The 18,343-nt window shown below is 43.8% G+C and overlaps 1 protein-coding gene across 22 annotated transcripts in view; it reads right to left on the bottom strand.

Annotated features, from left to right (window-relative positions):
* Nucleotides 1-18,343, bottom strand: part of stxbp5l (syntaxin binding protein 5L) — a 210,037-nt gene that overhangs the window by 21,456 nt on the left and 170,238 nt on the right. For 5 of the 22 annotated variants that reach the window (XM_015966780.3, XM_015966783.3, XM_054747087.2 and 2 more), the window contains 3 exons: nt 7,587-7,640; nt 2,610-2,711; nt 1,141-1,320 (listed from right to left, as the gene is read on the bottom strand). The exons of 6 other annotated variants lie outside the window; for them this stretch is intronic. In XM_015966780.3, the coding sequence (XP_015822266.1) occupies nt 1,141-1,320; nt 2,610-2,711; nt 7,587-7,640 (336 nt within the window). The remainder of the gene's footprint in view (nt 1-1,140; nt 1,321-2,609; nt 2,712-7,586; nt 7,641-18,343) is intronic. 11 more of the 22 variants (XM_015966785.3, XM_015966787.3, XM_015966789.3 and 8 more) reach the window with 3 other exon arrangements.

The following is an 18,343-nucleotide window of genomic DNA, read 5'->3' as shown; positions in this document are numbered from 1 at the left end:
CTGATTCTACCCACCGATCAGAGGCTTGCTCTAATGGAAGGTGTGAATTTGCTGTCAGCAGTGGGTGTGTTGGCCCTGGTCGGCCTGAAGCAGACCCCCTCGAGAAGAGGGCTGAGAATGAGCCTTGGTTGGCCCGGAAAAATACCAGGCCACCCAGATATGTAAACAATCTATGCTACCCGGCCCGGGCCGACCCGGTACAGATGGGAATGGCCCATTACACTGGTGGACTCGGGTGATCGAGTGATGTAGGTGCAAGGGGTTTTAATAACATGACACTTGTTGGGGCTCAGAATGGTCCAGGAGCTCTGATAAATGGTTGAATACGACCCCAAAAACCTTTAAATTGGAAAGACTAGTTAACCCAACCTACTCGGCCAGAAGGTGAATATTACTGGAGCTGTTGCTGATTGGCCGATTTACCCCAGTATTGGTTCGGTTGATGTTCATGGGTGGGAGTATGGACCAATGAAGGAAGAAATGAGTATCCGGCAAAGTTACCAGCTGGTTGTAGAGGTATTATGAAAGAACCAAAAAAAGTTCAAGGACAAAACCAGAAAAACAGCTGTGGATCTATATTCCCAGATATTACATCCCGGAATGTGCAGTGGTGCTTAGTTTTTATTTGTAGTTTTCTTCCCATCCATTAAGGTTGTTAATAGTAGCTCAGGCTAGCTTTACCTTAACCAAAGTTTCTTTGTTGCCTACACTGAAATGTGTTGGGATGTGCAAATTTTATGTGGTGTTTAAGTTTAAGATGTGTAAAACCAGCTTTTCCCAGCACAAAACGTTTCTCAGACGCTATAACATTTCTACTTTACATGGGAAAGCAGGGTGGAGATCCTACATGCTTTTAGGTATGCTACATTAAACACCCTGCACTTTCAAAATCCAACAACAAGGTAAATGTGACTTAAAATTCTAGGACACCTTTAAACTGGTCACAATTATGTGCAGGATCTGCTTTTGACACAATATTTATTGGTGCTAACTTGCATTAGCATGTGCTTGCTTTGTGTTAACCATGTATCAGACCTCAGTCCACTTACTCCAGAGGAAAGGGTGGCATGCAGTCATTGGGGGTGGAGTGGTGGTGGTATGAAGGTTTAGGGGATGGGAGTCGGGAAAACAAGCACACACCTTCAGTGTGGGACACAGGCAAAGAGATCTCCATGCAAGCAGCAGACTGGGCCTTGCGGAAGGGTGGTCGGCCAGGGCCTCTGCGGGTAAGCCGTGGTCCCTCGGGACCCATTGGAATGCGAGGCTTCCCCGCTGAGCAGGGCTGAGAGGTGGGGCTAGTGCAATGTCCATTGACATGATCTGTAACAACGGCAAAGCATTAGCAAACAATCCAAAGGACGGAGATGTTTTTAAACATAGTTTAACCCACAGCTGCAACATCCATCTTCATACATCTAAAACTAGGCAGACTGATTTTATTTTCCATCATTTTTCAAAGTTTTGTCTATTTTTTGGGGGGGGGGGGTTGTTTGCTCACAAAATGCAAATTCTGGCATCTGCACGGTTGACCTATGAAGATGGAAATCATTGCAGTGTTAGAGGAGCAGGCTGACATTAAAATCTGATTGTTAGGTAGGAAAATGACTGTGGGAGATAGGGGAGAGTGCGTGAACAAGGGCTGAAGTGTGGTTTGAAGTAAGTATGTGCAAGGAGAAGGAAAGATAAATGAAAGAAAAATGCAAAGTGAAATCATGAGTGCCGTTGTCGGTGCAGGATCTGCTCGGGTGCAGGATCGGCTCGGGGTCCTTCGACTGCCGATGACGTCAGAGTAGTTGATTGGCTGAACATGAAGCTTACGGAAGTGACGCTATCACGTTATGATTTGATTGGTCAGAACAAATTTGCGGTCGTAGTCTTAGCGGTTGTAGTCCTGTAGTCCAAAAATCAACCCTTTTTGGAGAAAATGTGTTTGAATTTCTAAAGGAAATGTAAAATATAAGCAAATGATAAACGGTGACCCTCAAAAGCTCTTGATTTTGATGAAATGGGGCAAAATAAAATATAACAACTTTATTGAAAGACACCAAGCAATATTTTGAGTCTAAGACTGTATTTAGATAACAACTAAGGAAATATGCAGACGAGCTCCACATTAATACAAACAGACATGGCTTCACATATGAGAACTGTTCTATTGTTTGTCAGTCCGATGTTGGTTTTATGCAGTTTCACATTCTTTACAAAACAAAGATAATATGGTGTTTTATTAACAAATTACAGTTATAAAGAAAACATTTAAGTGTTAACAAACAAGAATTTATTAACAAAACTGCTGATGTCTTTCCAAAACGTGTGTGCGAATGCCGAGTAGATTTGCAGTCATGTGACGCCATCGGCAGTCGAAGGACCCCGAGCCGATCCTGCACCGACACCGTTTCATCCTGTCTGTGCCAGGAAGGAGAGCTTAAAGCAGGCTCATTTTATATCTACTTTCATTTTTTATTTTGGTTACGCTGACTGGCAAAGCTCAGAGTGAACATCAAAGTAACGAAAATAAATACAAAACTCCAAAGTTGTGTTATTCGTATGCAAATGAGTCTAATGGGCAACAGAGTTGCAGATGGTGCCGACATGAAAACACTTGTTACCCCCTGGATTGGTGACTTTACACGACTTCTCCCAGAAGGACTGCGTTTGTTGGAGGCTTTGTCCTGCGCTAATGTGGAGTCCTCGTGGGACCGAGTGTGTGGCTTGAAAGCAAAATCAGTTGTTGAGATTCAAACGGTGTTAATGAGAAAATAAAGGAACAGCAGTATTGTGTGGTCTGTACTTCTTAAATAAACCAGTAAGACAATCATATTTAACAATCTCATGATGCCCATGCCTCGGTACCCTTAAGATCTCCTGTCATGAAAGACAAATGAATACATCATTGCCCTTCTTAAAGTGGCGTCCTTGTGGCAGTAAAATTCAAGGTTAAAAGCATTTGTGGTTGATAGGAAGGTCTGATGGAACCCTTTTCCTATTTTTCCCCCCTTTTCCTTCCTGATATCCTTGAATAGATGAAGCACGAGGACAGACAGAATTATGCTAATTGGTGAAAGCAGAACACAGTGTCCCTCGTTCCCTGTTTTCCTGCATCTGCTTCTGCAAAACTAGTTTTCTATTCAGCTGGTTCACACAGAATTTATTCCATTTCAAAGTGAAGATGAAAAACTCTGGGGTGCCAGTCGAGCCACGTGCAACACCCCCCAGTTTCATGTCTGGATGGCAGTTTAAGGGAGTTTCCCATACATGTAACACTGCAATAATGAAGAGCCACATGATGGAACAAATGAGTATCAGTTTTCCTTTAGTGATTTTCAAAAAAAAAAAAAAAAGGTTTTCTAGGAAATCATCCTGGTCTCCAAATGTTCTTACGCATTGGTGTGTGTATATCAGAAGGAACAACACCGACATTCAGTCCCTGTCTTATATTAAACACGTGCGCGCAAAAGAAACCACAGTAAATACCCAAAAACAAACCAGAGATATTCTCTAAAACATAAAATTCAGCCTTTAGATATGCAACCGGTGCATAAGGTAATATGAGTTTTACCCACGAGCTCAGCTGAGCGTCCTCTCTCTCCGGGAGTGTTTCAGACGTGAATTGGCAGTGAAAGCGTTCGAAACAGCTAATCTCGTCAGGTCAGAAAATCACTGGATAATTGCAAGACCACCTGTGATTTCAACAGTTCATGTAATAAAGAAATAGACAGCAGCATGCATCCAAAAGGTACAGTATGCGTTTTTCTGCTCTGTTTACCTTGGCTACTGAGGTTTCACAGGTAGTGGTGTACTTTATATTTTTTACTGATAAAGCTAATGGAAATCTGCTCATATCTTATATTTTGAAAGTTGATGGATGCTTTACACTGCTTTCGTTATCGACTTCCTGTCTAGCCTGATGTGATGCTCTGGAAGTGTAGCATGTAACAAAAAATAGACTTGAAATGTAAATTTAGCACCAGGCCCCCACAATGCGGCTCAAAAATTGAGGCCAACGCGGAAGTACCAAAAATTGCAGTTCCACCCTCATCCACTGGGGGCTGGTGTCAGAAGCGAGCAAATCCTCATTGACTCCCATGTTAAAAATACCAATTTCACAGCAGAAATAAACATGTTTACAGCCTGGTACCAAAACATGTTTTTGGTTTAAATTATCTAGTTTACACTCATGACAACTCTGAGGGTGGTGAATTATTTTCTCACTCTTCTGTTTAAGTGTATTAAAAGCCTAAAATTCTGTATAATTAATGAGCATCAGACCCACGTGACCACAGAGCTAGCTCCGTGGAAAGGCCTCAGTAGAGCCTCGGCCTGGCTTGGAAACTGTTCTGGGATTTTGAGTCTCTGTGTTTGTGTATTCTTTTTTGGATATTTTTGTGCAATTGTTGGACAAAATGACTTGCTGTGGCATTAATTGCACTAATAGAGCGTCCAAGGAGTCTCCACTTCATTTTTTTCGGTAAGTAAAATTATATTTATGTATTTTAGGTCACTGCCGAGCTGAGCTTAGATTTTAACATGTACTGTTTAACCATGAAATTTAAATGTAATAGGGTAAAACCAGTGCATTTAACATAATGCTGCACTTTAGAAAATGGGTTGAAATATAACATGTTGGTGGAGCTGGGTTCCGACTATCGGCTTGTGGAGCTCTCGGGAGACCGATGTTTTCCACCCGGTTCTCCCCTCCCCGCAGCTCGGCGCATCTCTGTCTGATCACGGCTTCTGTTTGCTGCGTGAAGCTCTGGGATGGAAACCTGTCCACCCGGTTCTCCCCAGCGGCAGCTCTGCACATCTCAGATTGCAGTGGCGCTTGTCTGCTGCGCGGGCTGACGGCTTGTGGAGCTCTCGGGGACCTCTGTGTTTCACCTGGTTTTACCCAGCGGTCAGCCCGGCGTATCTCTGACTCAGAAGCTCTGGTGTTGTGCACAGTTAACTCCGGTTGTAGCTAGGTTGATACCTCCATTAGCTTAGCTCCCACCTCCGCATTAGCTTTGGGTTAGCTTCAGGTTAGCTAGTAGCTAGTTCGACCAGGTGTCGTCAGTTGATCCCAGCCTTACAGCCCCACCCTCAGCTCCACCTCTCTTCCCTTTTGTGGAATTGTCTGGGCTTGACGGAACCTGTGACACGGTCAAAATGGAGGTGGTGGCCACCTCCCATTTACCCTCAAAAACGTGTTATTGGAGCCTATGGAAACCCATTGTCCAATATTTATATGTCGATGTTTAGCACCAAGGCACATCTTGCATTCTGAAGCAGTACTGATGAGTCACTCTGCTAAATTCATGCTTTTAGTCTACTTTTGTGCTATACTTCTAGAAGGTGTCAGGTTCAGCAGTTCAGGTCGGGCTGTACAGCAATGGAAAGCAATGGAAAACATCTGGAAACATTCAAAATGAAAGACATGAACAGACTTCCTCAAGCTTGACTAGTAAAAATTAAAATATGCCTTTAAATGTGACGTGTCTAATTCTGAAGTAAACAGAACAGAAAATAAACCACAGACCTTTTTGAATACTTTCAGCTGTCTTTATTCTTTGCTCGTTATTGTGTGGACTTCTGAAATCACGCGTGGTATTGCAATTCTTCCGAAATTTCGTGACTTTGACTGTGGCTTTGAAAGCTTTTGCTTCCATTTCGTGACAGAACCACTCCCGGTTGGAAGGGAGCTTGCAGGGAAATTGCTCAGTTTCGTTGCACACCACCATCGCGTCCGGTGGAAAGCCGGTGTCGGTACCAGATGTGCTCGGGCTGCCAGATCGGCTCGGGGTCCTGCGCCTGCTGATGACGTCACGTTACGGTAAATCCACTCGGCTTTCACAATTCCATTTTTAACAGACATCAGCAGTTTTGTTAATAAATTATTTTTTGCTACCACCAAATATTTTCTTTCTAAATGTAATTTGTTAAGAAAACACCACATTATCTTTGTTTTGTAAAGAACGTGAAACTACATAAAACCAACATCAGACTGCAAAGAAAGACAACAGTTCCTATATGTGAAGCCATATCTGTTTGTATTAATGTGGAATTTGTCTGTACATTTCCTTCGTTGTTATGAAAATACATTCATTTGTTCATTCAAAATGTTGCTTGGTGTCTTTTCAATGAAGTTCTTATATTTTATTTTGCCCCATTTAATCAAAATCAAGAGCTTTTGAGAGTCACCATTTATCAGTTGATATCTTTGCTTTTATTTTACATTTACTTCAAAAGTTCAAACTCTGAAAATTGTTGATTTTGGACTACAAGTGTTGAGACAACAACCGTATATTTGTTCTGACCAATCACAATCATCATAGCCAATGTGCTAACGTAACTTTTACGAATGTGGTATTGTAACTTCCTGAAGTCTTATGTTCTGTGACGTAATTTGCAGACGCAGGACCCCGAGCAGATCTGCTACCGACACCGGTCTAAGCGCCAACGCAAGTGCTCTGCAGCAGGCCTGAAGAGATTGACGGGGACAAGCCCAATTTTCTAACTCTTCATCAAAAGTGATGGAGACCACAAGCCTGCCAGGTTGCCACTTCCTGAAAAATTGTCATCGCCGTCATTACCCCCAAAAATAAGACGAGTGCTGAAGATATCAACCCGTGGAAGAAGTTTGATGACACAAAAGTTTATACGTCCGTGACTGAAGTGCAAAGATAAGCTGCAAACGTTTTATTCGTGAAAGGAAATTAATGGCAATGTGGGTTTGAATTTGGCGACTGCGTTAAGAGGTGGAGGAGAATGAGAGATTAATTCATCCATGTTCAAAAGTTTCTAAACTATATGTTCACAATCTAAACGCAAATAAACAATAGAAAACGCACTATGGTGGACCAGAGATGGGACTGCAATGGTGACGGTATGCCCTTTGTTGCCCTGGCAACGGATTCCTATCATTCCTGAAATCAAGTGTTTCTGCACCTGCTATGGAAGGAAAGGTTTGTACAAATGTATGATCGCAGAAATAAGAAGGAACAGACACCTTTATGTTCAAAAGCAGACATGTTTAGAGTGAGCAGCGCATGTGACACCGCAGAAGGATAGCAAAGAGAAACCTGAGAATGATCATAGCAGTTGAGAGGTACATGCGGGGCGGGCTTGTAGCATCTGTAATGTAGATGGTCCAGTCAAAATGGAAGAATGTTGGTTCAGTAGAGAAATGATCCAGTTCTCATGGGAGAGGCAGCAAGTGATCCCTTACAGCGAGGCAAGGCAGTTAATGGAGGAAAGATTAAATCAGAAGATGGTCCAATAATGATGGAGCGATAGAAAACCTCAGATTTAAATATGGGCATGAGTTAAAAGTCACCTTTATAAACACTTGCAAAATGTAGAAGAAGGAAAACAGACGCAGTTGACCTAAAACAACTTAAAATATCTAAACGAGAAATGTTGGACCAATAGTCCCACGGGGTTGGTTGAGCAGGAGAGAGAGTGATAAGGAAAATTAAAGTTAAAAACTTAGTGAGAGGGAAAGTAACAATACTTATGCAACACAAACGCTTAGAAACGGGGACAAAAGCAGAAACTAAATGACTTGAAAGGAAATATGCGTGAAAACTGCTGGCTTTCGCCTACCGTACCAAGATCAGTCTTAAGATCTGTGGGCAGACTTAACTTTCTGCCTGGTCCCTTTACTGAAACAAAAGAATAGGAAACAAAGAACCAGTTATTCTCCTAAAAAGTAAATAAAAGAAAATGATAATTAAATAAAGGCAGTAAAAGGGAAATAAATTAAATGAAAAGAAAGGAAAAAACAGAAACCAAAAGAAAAAAGAATTTCATTTAAATGAACATCAAACCAGAGCATGCAGATTGGTGCAGTCGCACGCAGCAGGCGTATTTCCAAATGCATGCTTGGTTGTTTTCCCAGGCCAGTGCTTCCAGCTATGTCTGCAAAGCCAATTTCGAGATGATGTTAAAAAGTTTCGGCTGCTTGGAACAAGTTTTGTCGTTTATCTGTGATTTACTTACTTTTTCTTAGTGATTTATTGAGCAGCGATGAGGCAAGATCATCTACTGAGATGTAAATCCTGGTTATTTACAAAGTTTACTCTACACAAACTGCTGGTTATTTCTATTGTTTAATTAATATGTCCTTTAATGTCTGTGGAAATTCCACGCTCAGAGGCCTGGGATGTCTGACATGAAAGCACAAATAAACAAGGTGACACCTAAAGGTGCCGATAAAAAAAAAAACACAGTCAGACAGTGAAGGAGACCAAAAACAGCTCAGTGAAACATTTTGCAAGCATTTTGCAGTAAATGCAAGGGTCGAACTTGATATATGGATCTGCTTTCATGAAAAAAAGGTGAGAATATTCTACAGTTTCTTCATTCCTGATGATTAACTTGATGTTGAAAAGACAAGATGACGCCTGATTTTTCATGACCACAAGGAAAATGGCATGACTGAATTTGCATTGATTCAAATTCTGGTCGTTTTACAGTGGAGCGATTTGTTTTTAAATGAAAGAAAAAAAACTCAGGTTTCAATCCTTCTGCTGTCAAATACAAAAAAAAAAGAAGCTAATTTTTGATGAGGATAAGGACGTCGTGTGAAATTTGCTTGTTGGTAGATTTTCCAGGGACGCTCCAACTTCCCTTCACAGTCAAACGACATGCACAGCAGATTAGATGATTATCCCAAATCAGCTAAATAAATATGTAGTTATCTCCTTGTTCGCTTTGATTGACAGGTGACCTGGCCATGGTAAAACCCACCTCAAAGTCAGCTGGGACAAGCTAAACCTCCCAGTGACCCTGAAAACCATAATGAAGTAAAGCTAACGCGTGGCGCCGTCAGCTTTTCTTTTAAGGTCCTTTGGAGAATAAACAGTGGAAATATTCTGATATCCCTGAATGAAATGTGCAATTATTGAACTTTACAATCTATGCAGACATTTGAATTTGTCTGGCTAATAAGATAACAGATGAGCTGAGTGTGTGTCATAATGAAGCCTCAGTGACCAGATGCTGCTGCTGCTGCTGCAGCCATATAAAACTGGACTGTTAGAGACACAATGACAGGAAAAATATTCTCATAACAAACCTGCAACACACACACAGTACCTTGGCAGCTGACTGTTTAATGTTTTTAATCAGAATGAGCAGGTTGCACTGATCGGAGGAGCCTAAGGCTTGCTCAGTGTGAAACGAACAGTAACCAATTGTATTATTATTTATTTTAACTCCACTTTTGTTTCTGACTGGATATTAATTAAAGCTGATTCATAATTTAATCGCTCACCACATAGACTTGAAATTGATTTCTTGTTGAGTTTGAGAAGTTCGTAAGTGCCATTGATGCTTTTTGATTAATTGTGAAACTTTTAAGAAATAAGTTAGAAATGAATGCTTGAAAAAATCTGGGTAATTTAGGTTGGTAAGACAGTTTAAAGGGGACATATGACTTTTTTTTTCTTAAGTTGTAATAGTCAATACAAAACACAGGGTATCTGCAGGTTTAAGGGAGCCAAATTTAAGACTTTTTAAGACCTTTTTAAGGCCACTTAGACCAAATTTAAGCTATTTTTATAATTAAATTTAAGCTTTATTTTCCAGCTATTGCCTGGAACTGGTGCCAACCGCGTCGCGAACATGGGATTAGCCATCCAGTTACCATCAAACTTGCACTTCCCCATGGCGCAAGCTCCCACTAGCTTAACCAGCTAATGTGCTCATCTAAAAATAGCCCCCTTTCACAAGCAACTGAATGTGTACGGTTCCGCTTACGCCAATATCACACACAAAAAATGCTGAAGACTAACTAGAAATTCATGAAAATTTCATAGAAATAAAATAATCTTGTTTATTGGGTCTTTGAAAATTTAAGACCTTTGGAAACTGTATTTAAGGATTATTTGTCATTTTTAAGGATTTTTAAGGCCTTAAATTTGGAAAAGCTAATTTAAGACTTTTTAAGACTTTTTAAGGACCCGCGGATACCCTGAAAACATGCTCATTACATTTGTTGCTTATAATCCCTCCCACATAAAGCAATTTCAGTACCTTCCAGAATGAGCTGTTTCACGGCTGTCACTTTAGAAAGCAAGCTTGAGCCCCTCCCTCACAGTGGCTGCTACAAGCTGAGAAGCTCTCATATGTGGGAGGGGTTTTGAGTAGAGCCGCTGCTACTCCACCAGCAGCTCTCTCCTGCACACGATTGTTGGTTCTATGCCAAGTTTCCTGATTGAGATGTTATAAACTACAACATTTTGAAACGGCTTGTTTAAGACAAATAATTCCTAAAACCGAATACTGACACAAAACGGGTGGACGGATTTTTTTCATGTTTGGAGTGTTTATGGAGGCCGTAAAGATCCACATGGCAGCGCAAAAGGATGCAAAATGTGAGTTTTACATAATATGTCCCCTTTAAAACATCCCTAACTGCAGTCTGTTTTGCCTAATAAGTGATCTTAGAGCTGCATTTCATAAAGACCAGCTCACAAGTATTCCCTATGTATAGTGTGGCACTATGTGAAAGACAGAGACATGAAAATAGTAGCCCCCCATTTTATTTTAGCCTCAAAGACACTTTCTTTTAGTAAGGCCACTACAATGTCAGTTCTATTGTTATATACGTTCCGCCAGCAGAGGGCGCTCAGTCCTGTACACATCGGTAGCTGACGCTACACTAGAAGAAGTAGTGTCAGTGGTGGAGAGGCAGTGTACGGCCTGCGTGCTGAAAGAACTGATTAATCAGATATTTTTCTGTCTTTACAGGTAAGCTGGGGGGTTGCTAAGATAAACAGATGTTATAATAGTGACAGACAGCAGTGGCAATTAATGACGAGTGTCTTGTGTGTGGTGAATGTTAGGCTAAAGAGCTAATTTCCAAGTTGGTCCAGTTGTTAGCCTGTGCCGATTCAAGTATTAGACTGTACCGAAAACTGGCAAGTTCATGGCAGGTGTATTTTTGGGTTAAAGCCACAAGAGGTATGTTTTGCACAATAAGAGAAGATGTCAGTTGATGCATGCTTAGTTCCTGAAAAGTGAATGCTGTAAAAATACGCTAAGGAAAGATGTTTATCTGAAAGAAGTCTAGTTTGATAAATACAGTTACGAAGACAGGTTCATAAATAGATTAAAACAGTGGTAAAAACAACCAGATAAACCTAATGAGAGTTCACTGTGTTATTCATGGGTGTAGTAAAATGTATTTTGGTGATTTAACCAGTTATTAAAATTGGTGCATATGAATATAGAACTGTATAAGTTACTTGTATAAGGTAATGTCAGCTACACTAGAAGAAGTAGTGTCAGTGGTGGAGAGGCAGTGTACGGCCTGCGTTCTGAAAGAACTGATTAATCAGATATTTTTCTGTCTTTACAGTTTTTCTGTAAAAATAAATATGTTGCACGGGAGATGAGTTGGCCCTTCATTTCAGAAGTGTAACATATTTTGGCGAGCCAGCCAGGAGGTGGCGCCAGTGAGTCAACACGATCACCAACCACCTTCTTTCCCAAGAGACGAACCTTCAATCAAAAGAAATGGAATCTCTGCAACCTCTGCGTGATGAAGTGAGTGCAGCCTTGTGGCAGTTGGAGAGAGAGCATCTTGTGGACGTCTGCAGGCGACTGAAATGTTCTGGCCTGGACAGCGCAGAGTCTCACAGTAAGACCAAGAGGACACTCATCAGGTTGGCAGAGGACATGTTTGATGATGTGGAGAAAAGTGAGGAGGAGGATCAAATGAAACAGTTGTATAAAGACATGGCTGTGTACATCCAGGGACTAAGCAAAGGAGAGTGTCACTCAGAGTCTGGGCAAAAGAAATGTTTTGAGGACACCACAGGTACTATACCAACACAGATTGCAGATCTCCCACCCAGAGCCCAATCAGAGGCGATGCGAACTCTGCAGGAGGTGACATTGAGGAGGGAGTTTAAAATCTGTGGGCAGATTGGAGAGCATGGGCAGAAGGAAAAGCTATCCTATCTCAGCCTGATTCGCCAGATCGAGAATGGGAGTGAAAAAGGGCACTCGGACACTGAAATAGTGGAAGCAGTAATTAGGGCAATTAGTCCAGGAACACCCCTAAGAGACATGTTGGAGATAAAACGTGGGTTAACACTTAGCAAACTGCTCACCATATTAAAGGGACACTATAGGGTAGACAGCCCCACTGAGCTTTATCATCAGCTCCTCAATGTCTCCCAAGAGCCCAAAGAAACTGCCTTAAACTTTGTATTTCGCGCCATCGAACTTAAAGAGAAGTTGTTATGGAAAGCGGCAAATGAGGAGACGGATGAACTGTATAGCAGAGCCACCATCCAGCGCAAATTCCTCCGCTCCATTGAAACCGGGCTGCTCAGTGACTCTATCAAGTATCAGCTACTGTCCCCCCTAAACGACATAACCATAACAGATGAAGAACTGATTGAGAAGGTCAATGAAGCTTCAAAGCTAGAAACTGAAAGATTTGAGAAACGGAAAAGGTCTTCTGCAGCCAGAACTCCCAGGGTCCAAGAGCTCCAAGCAGAATGCCAAACAGCCCTGGCATCTGCTCAGAGCCCCTCCAAACCCAGAGAATCCCCTGCTACAGTGGCCATGACAACAGTGAAAAATAAAGAGATTAAGTCAGACATGCAGCAGATTATAGAAGAACTACGTAAAGAGATGAAACAAATGTTTATGGCTGCTATGGAAACCAGTCAACGCACCATGGCACCAGCGCAACGGGAAAAAGGCTGTAAAAAATGCAAAGAAGAAGGTAACGGAGAGAACTGCCTGCACTGTTTCAAATGTGGGCGAGAGGGCCACTACTCCCGTGGATGCCGAGCACCGAGACTGTCGTCGGGAAACGGGGAGGGACTACTGAGGTGGGACCAACAGTAGTCCAACACTCACAGTCCCGTAATGAACAGCCACACACACCAACATCCTCCAAAGAAACTGCAGCTAGTGTCCCATCAGCTGTAACTGAGGTTCAATATCTACCCCCTCAACGAAAGTCACGGTTAGTAAGCCTAGTGGGAAACAGATGTACTGTGAACTGTTTTCTGGACAATCACCCAGCTAAGGTGTTGTGGGATTCAGGGGCACAGTCCAGCATAGTAAATGAAAACTGGCGGCAAAACCACCTCCCCCACACGATCGTCAGACCCGTTGCAGAGCTGTTAGACAATGAGACGCTCACAGTGTTTGCTGCAAATGACACACCCATTCCCTACATTGGCTGGATAGAAGTCGGCTTCAGGCTCAGCAGTGATTTATCGCCAACCAGTGAGCTGCAAGTTCCAATATTGGTATCCAGTGACTCCGCTGTGGCCCAGGATCCTATCATCGGCTACAATGTCATCGAAGCTATCGTGAACCAGGAAGAAGTAAAAACCAGAGGAGGAAGAAAACAGCTAGCACACAATGTGAGTAAAGCATTTGAAATAACTGTACGCATGGCCCATAATGTCGTCAAGCTTGTGCAGAACAGCAGTGAAGACCCAGAGACAGGTGCGGTAAGGACTGGTGTAAGAAGAGTGCCTTTGTCAGCAAACCAAGTCACCACAGTTTATGTGCGGGCACACGTTAGCTCACATGCTCGGGGCCAAGACATGCTCTTTCTACCTGATGGGGCTGACCCACCACCAGAGGGTGTAATATTCAGCGATGTACTGGTGAAAATCCCAGATAGAAAAGTATCATATGTGCCCATCCCTGTGACTAACACTACAGACCACACCATTTATCTGGAGAGCCGTAAAGTGATTGGATACCTTGAACCAGTAAAGACTGCGTATGCAGCGAGCATCCAGACTAAAGTAAACGAGCTGGCACAAGAGAACAAAAGTGGTACAGAGCTACAGTACCCCAACCCGAGTAACACACAGACACGAGAGAACCAACAGAGACCAAAGTCATGGGACCCCCCAGTGGATCTCCAGCATCTGGATGAAAATCAGCGAGCGGCTGCAAGGAAAATGTTGCGAGAGGAATGTGAGGCATTTGCATATGACAGTGACGATGTTGGTCGTATACCATCCCTGAGGATGCATATAAGCCTCCATGACACAAATCCGGTGAAAAAGACATACATGTCCATCCCAAAACCCCTTCACAACGAAGTGAAAGAGTATTTGCAAGACCTGCTTAACAAAGGCTGGATCACACCATCAAGGTCCCCCTACTCATCACCTGTGGTGTGTGTCCGCAAGAAAGATGGCACCCTCCGCCTTTGTTGTGACTTTAGGGAGCTCAACCGCAAGTCAGTCCCAGACCGCCATCCAATCCCAAGGATTCAAGACATGTTGGATGCTCTGGGCGGGAGCTCCTGGTTTTCTGTGTTAGACCAGGGTAAGGCGTACCACCAGGGTTTCTTGGATGAAGAAAGCCGTCCCTTAACCGCCTTTGTCACACCCTGGGGGCTCTATCAGTGGGTGCGCATCCCCTTTGGCCTGAGCTCCGCCCCCGCTGAGTTCCAGAGGAGCATGGAGCACTGTATGGCAGGGCTCAGAGACACTATCTGTCTCCCATACCTGGATGACAACCTGGTGCACAGCAGCAGCTTTGATGAACACTTGGAACACATCCGCCTTGTCCTCCAGCGGTATAGAGAGCATGGTGTTAAGCTGACCCCAAAGAAATGTGAACTGTTCAGGCAGAATGTAAGGTTTCTGGGCAAGCTGGTAACAGGTGAAGGCTACACAATGGACCCGGCAGAGTTGGCCCCGGTGATGGCCTTAAAGGAAAAGACACCGGCGACTGTCGGAGAGGTACGTCAAATGCTTGGTTTCCTCTCTTATTACAGGCCTTTCATCCCCAACTTCTCCCGTATAGCCCATCCACTCTACAGCCTGCTCAGCCCTCCATCTTCTGAAAATCCTGCTCCAGTCTCAGCCGACAAGTCCAAAAAGGAGATGAAGAAAAGCAAAGGCCACTTACCATCACGGGCGCCCATTCAGTGGACGACCTCCCACCAAGAGACATTGAACCAGCTGGTAGATGCACTTACAAGACCCCCCATTCTGGGGTACCCCGAGTTCACAGAGCCTTTCGTGTTACATTGTGATGCATCACAGGTTGGGCTAGGTGCTGTTTTGTACCAGCGACAGCAAGGCAAGATGAGAGTCATAGCGTATGGCTCCCGCACCCTGAGTCCCGCAGAAAAAAAATACCACCTGCACTCCGGCAAATTAGAGTTTTTGGCTATGAAGTGGGCAATTTGTGACCGTTTCCGGGATTATCTGTACCATGCCCCATCGTTTGTTGTGTATACTGATAATAACCCACTAACATATGTGCTCACTACTGCAAAGCTTAATGCTACAGGTCACAGATGGGTCGCGGAGCTAGCCAGCTACAACTTCACCATCCGCTACCGCCCAGGCAAGACCAACGCAGATGCTGATGGGTTGTCGCGAATGCCATTGGACATGGACAGCTATATGAAGAGCTGTACTGCTGAAGTTGGACAGGAAGCCATAAGCGCATCAATGGAGTCGGCAACGGTGGAGGAGAGAGACCCTTGCCAAGGTGTTGGAGTTATCCAGGTTAGTGCGCTGATATTAGTCAAAGATTCTGACACTACCCAGTCTTTTACACCAGACCAGTTACGCAGAGCCCAGGAAGCAGATGAAGTCCTGACAAGAGTGCTCTGGTATAAGTCGCGGGGTAGAAGACCGAATAGAACTGAGGTGAAATCAGAGCATCCTGCAGTAGCTGGACTACTCAAGCAGTGGTTGAAGCTTCACGTCGACCAGAATGGTGTCCTGCGTCGCCAAACTTCACGCCGAGAGCAGCTACTGGTCCCGAAAGCCTATCGTCCCCTGGTTTTTAAAGAACTCCATCAAGACATGGGCCACTTAGGGGTGGAAAGGACGCTCGACCTGATTCGAGACAGGTTCTACTGGCCGCAGATGGCGAAAGAGGTTGAACACTTTGTAACAGAAGAATGTGAGTGTCTTAAGAAGAAGAAACCGAGTAAGCAGACCCGTGCACCCTTGTCCCCGATCCAGTCCACCTACCCATTCCAGCTGGTGTCCATAGACTTCCTTCACCTGGAAAAGTGTAAGCAGGGCTATGAGTATATACTTGTTGTCATGGATCACTTCACGAGGTTTGCTCAGGCATATGCAACGAAGAACAAAACAGCTAAAACAGTCGCTGACAAGCTCTTCAATGACTTTGCACTCAAATTCGGCTTCCCGACCAGACTACACCACGACATGGGCAAGGAGTTTGAAAACAAACTCATGGCAAGATTGAAGGAACTCTCTGGTATCCAGGGCTCCCACACAACACCCTACCACCCACAGGGTAATGGACAGGTGGAAAGACTCAACCGCACCCTGCTGTCTATGTTGCGGACTCTGGAGGACAACAAGAAAGATGATTGGAAAGAGTCGCTCGCTAAAGTTGTCCACGCGTACAACTGTACAAAGAATGAGGCAACAGGCTACGCCCCTTATTACCTCATCTTTGGACGTTCCCCCCGCCTGCCCATCGATTTGCTCTTCGACCTGAAAAGGGATGAAGCTCATGTGGACTATGATGACTATGTTAGCTGCTGGAAAAAGAGAATGCAGGAGGCGTACACCGTGGCTTCTCAAACTGCTACCAAGGCAGCTGCTCGAGGCAAAGTGTACTACGACAAGAAAGTTAAAGGGAGAGATCTTCAGCCTGGGGATAGAGTACTCCTCCGAAATCTCACTCCTCGAGGTGGTCCCGCAAAGATCCAGTCCTTTTGGGAGAACCAAGTCTACAAAGTGAGGGACAGGAAAGCAGATGACAGTCCAGTGTATGTGATCAGCCCTGAAAATGGCCAGGGCAGAGATAAAGTGGTGCACAGGAATCTCCTACTGCCCTGTGACTTCCTGCCACTGGAGAAGCCATCAACACAGACTGGTCAGCCCCAGAAAGACTCTTCGACGGTGACAAGGAAGAAGTCCAAACCTCCGCGTAGACAGCAACAGCCAGGGAATGGCGACACATCAGATGATGACGACAGTGGCACCTTCCAGTGGCACCTCAGGCCGTTTCCAGGGAGACGACAGAGACAGACTCTGCTTAACCCTTTGGCAGAGTCCTTCCAGCCTCATCTGAGTCTCCACTGTCAAGAAGAGGATTCGCCACTACAGAGCGAAGAGGAATTGCCACCCCAAAGTGAAGAGATTGTGCCTGAGCAGATCAAGGGCTCTGACAATGACAGACTACTGCGGGGTGATAGTATGGCTGACATTCGAGCTGCAACTGGTAGTGAGACTGACTCTGTGAGGCAACGACCTCAAAGACAAAGACAGCGACCAACTGTACTGAGCTATGACACTTTAGGTCAGCCAACTTTGGTTCCTAGGACCTGTACAGTGACTACGGCTCAGGCGATTGACTGTATTGGCTTCTGGAGACCATGGGCTGTGGGAGTATGTTAAAGCTATGGTTTAATAGATGATGCAGACAGAAATGTCAGGAGACATTTAATTTTGTGGGGAAGAGTGTGGCACTATGTGAAAGACAGAGACATGAAAATAGTAGCCCCCCATTTTATTTTAGCCTCAAAGACACTTTCTTTTAGTAAGGCCACTACAATGTCAGTTCTATTGTTATATACGTTCCGCCAGCAGAGGGCGCTCAGTCCTGTACACATCGGTAGCTGACGCTACACTAGAAGAAGTAGTGTCAGTGGTGGAGAGGCAGTGTACGGCCTGCGTGCTGAAAGAACTGATTAATCAGATATTTTTCTGTCTTTACAGGTAAGCTGGGGGGTTGCTAAGATAAACAGATGTTATAATAGTGACAGACAGCAGTGGCAATTAATGACGAGTGTCTTGTGTGTGGTGAATGTTAGGCTAAAGAGCTAATTTCCAAGTTGGTCCAGTTGTTAGCCTGTGCCGATTCAAGTATTAGACTGTACCGAAAACTGGCAAGTTCATGGCAGGTGTATTTTTGGGTTAAAGCCACAAGAGGTATGTTTTGCACAATAAGAGAAGATGTCAGTTGATGCATGCTTAGTTCCTGAAAAGTGAATGCTGTAAAAATACGCTAAGGAAAGATGTTTATCTGAAAGAAGTCTAGTTTGATAAATACAGTTACGAAGACAGGTTCATAAATAGATTAAAACAGTGGTAAAAACAACCAGATAAACCTAATGAGAGTTCACTGTGTTATTCATGGGTGTAGTAAAATGTATTTTGGTGATTTAACCAGTTATTAAAATTGGTGCATATGAATATAGAACTGTATAAGTTACTTGTATAAGGTAATGTCAGCTACACTAGAAGAAGTAGTGTCAGTGGTGGAGAGGCAGTGTACGGCCTGCGTGCTGAAAGAACTGATTAATCAGATATTTTTCTGTCTTTACAGTTTTTCTGTAAAAATAAATATGTTGCACGGGAGATGAGTT

The sequence above is a fragment of the Nothobranchius furzeri genome, chromosome 14 (assembly GCF_043380555.1).
Source record: "Nothobranchius furzeri strain GRZ-AD chromosome 14, NfurGRZ-RIMD1, whole genome shotgun sequence".
In the NCBI taxonomy this organism is placed as follows: Eukaryota; Metazoa; Chordata; class Actinopteri; order Cyprinodontiformes; family Nothobranchiidae; genus Nothobranchius; species Nothobranchius furzeri.
This window is presented reverse-complemented; position numbering and strand designations above follow the sequence as displayed.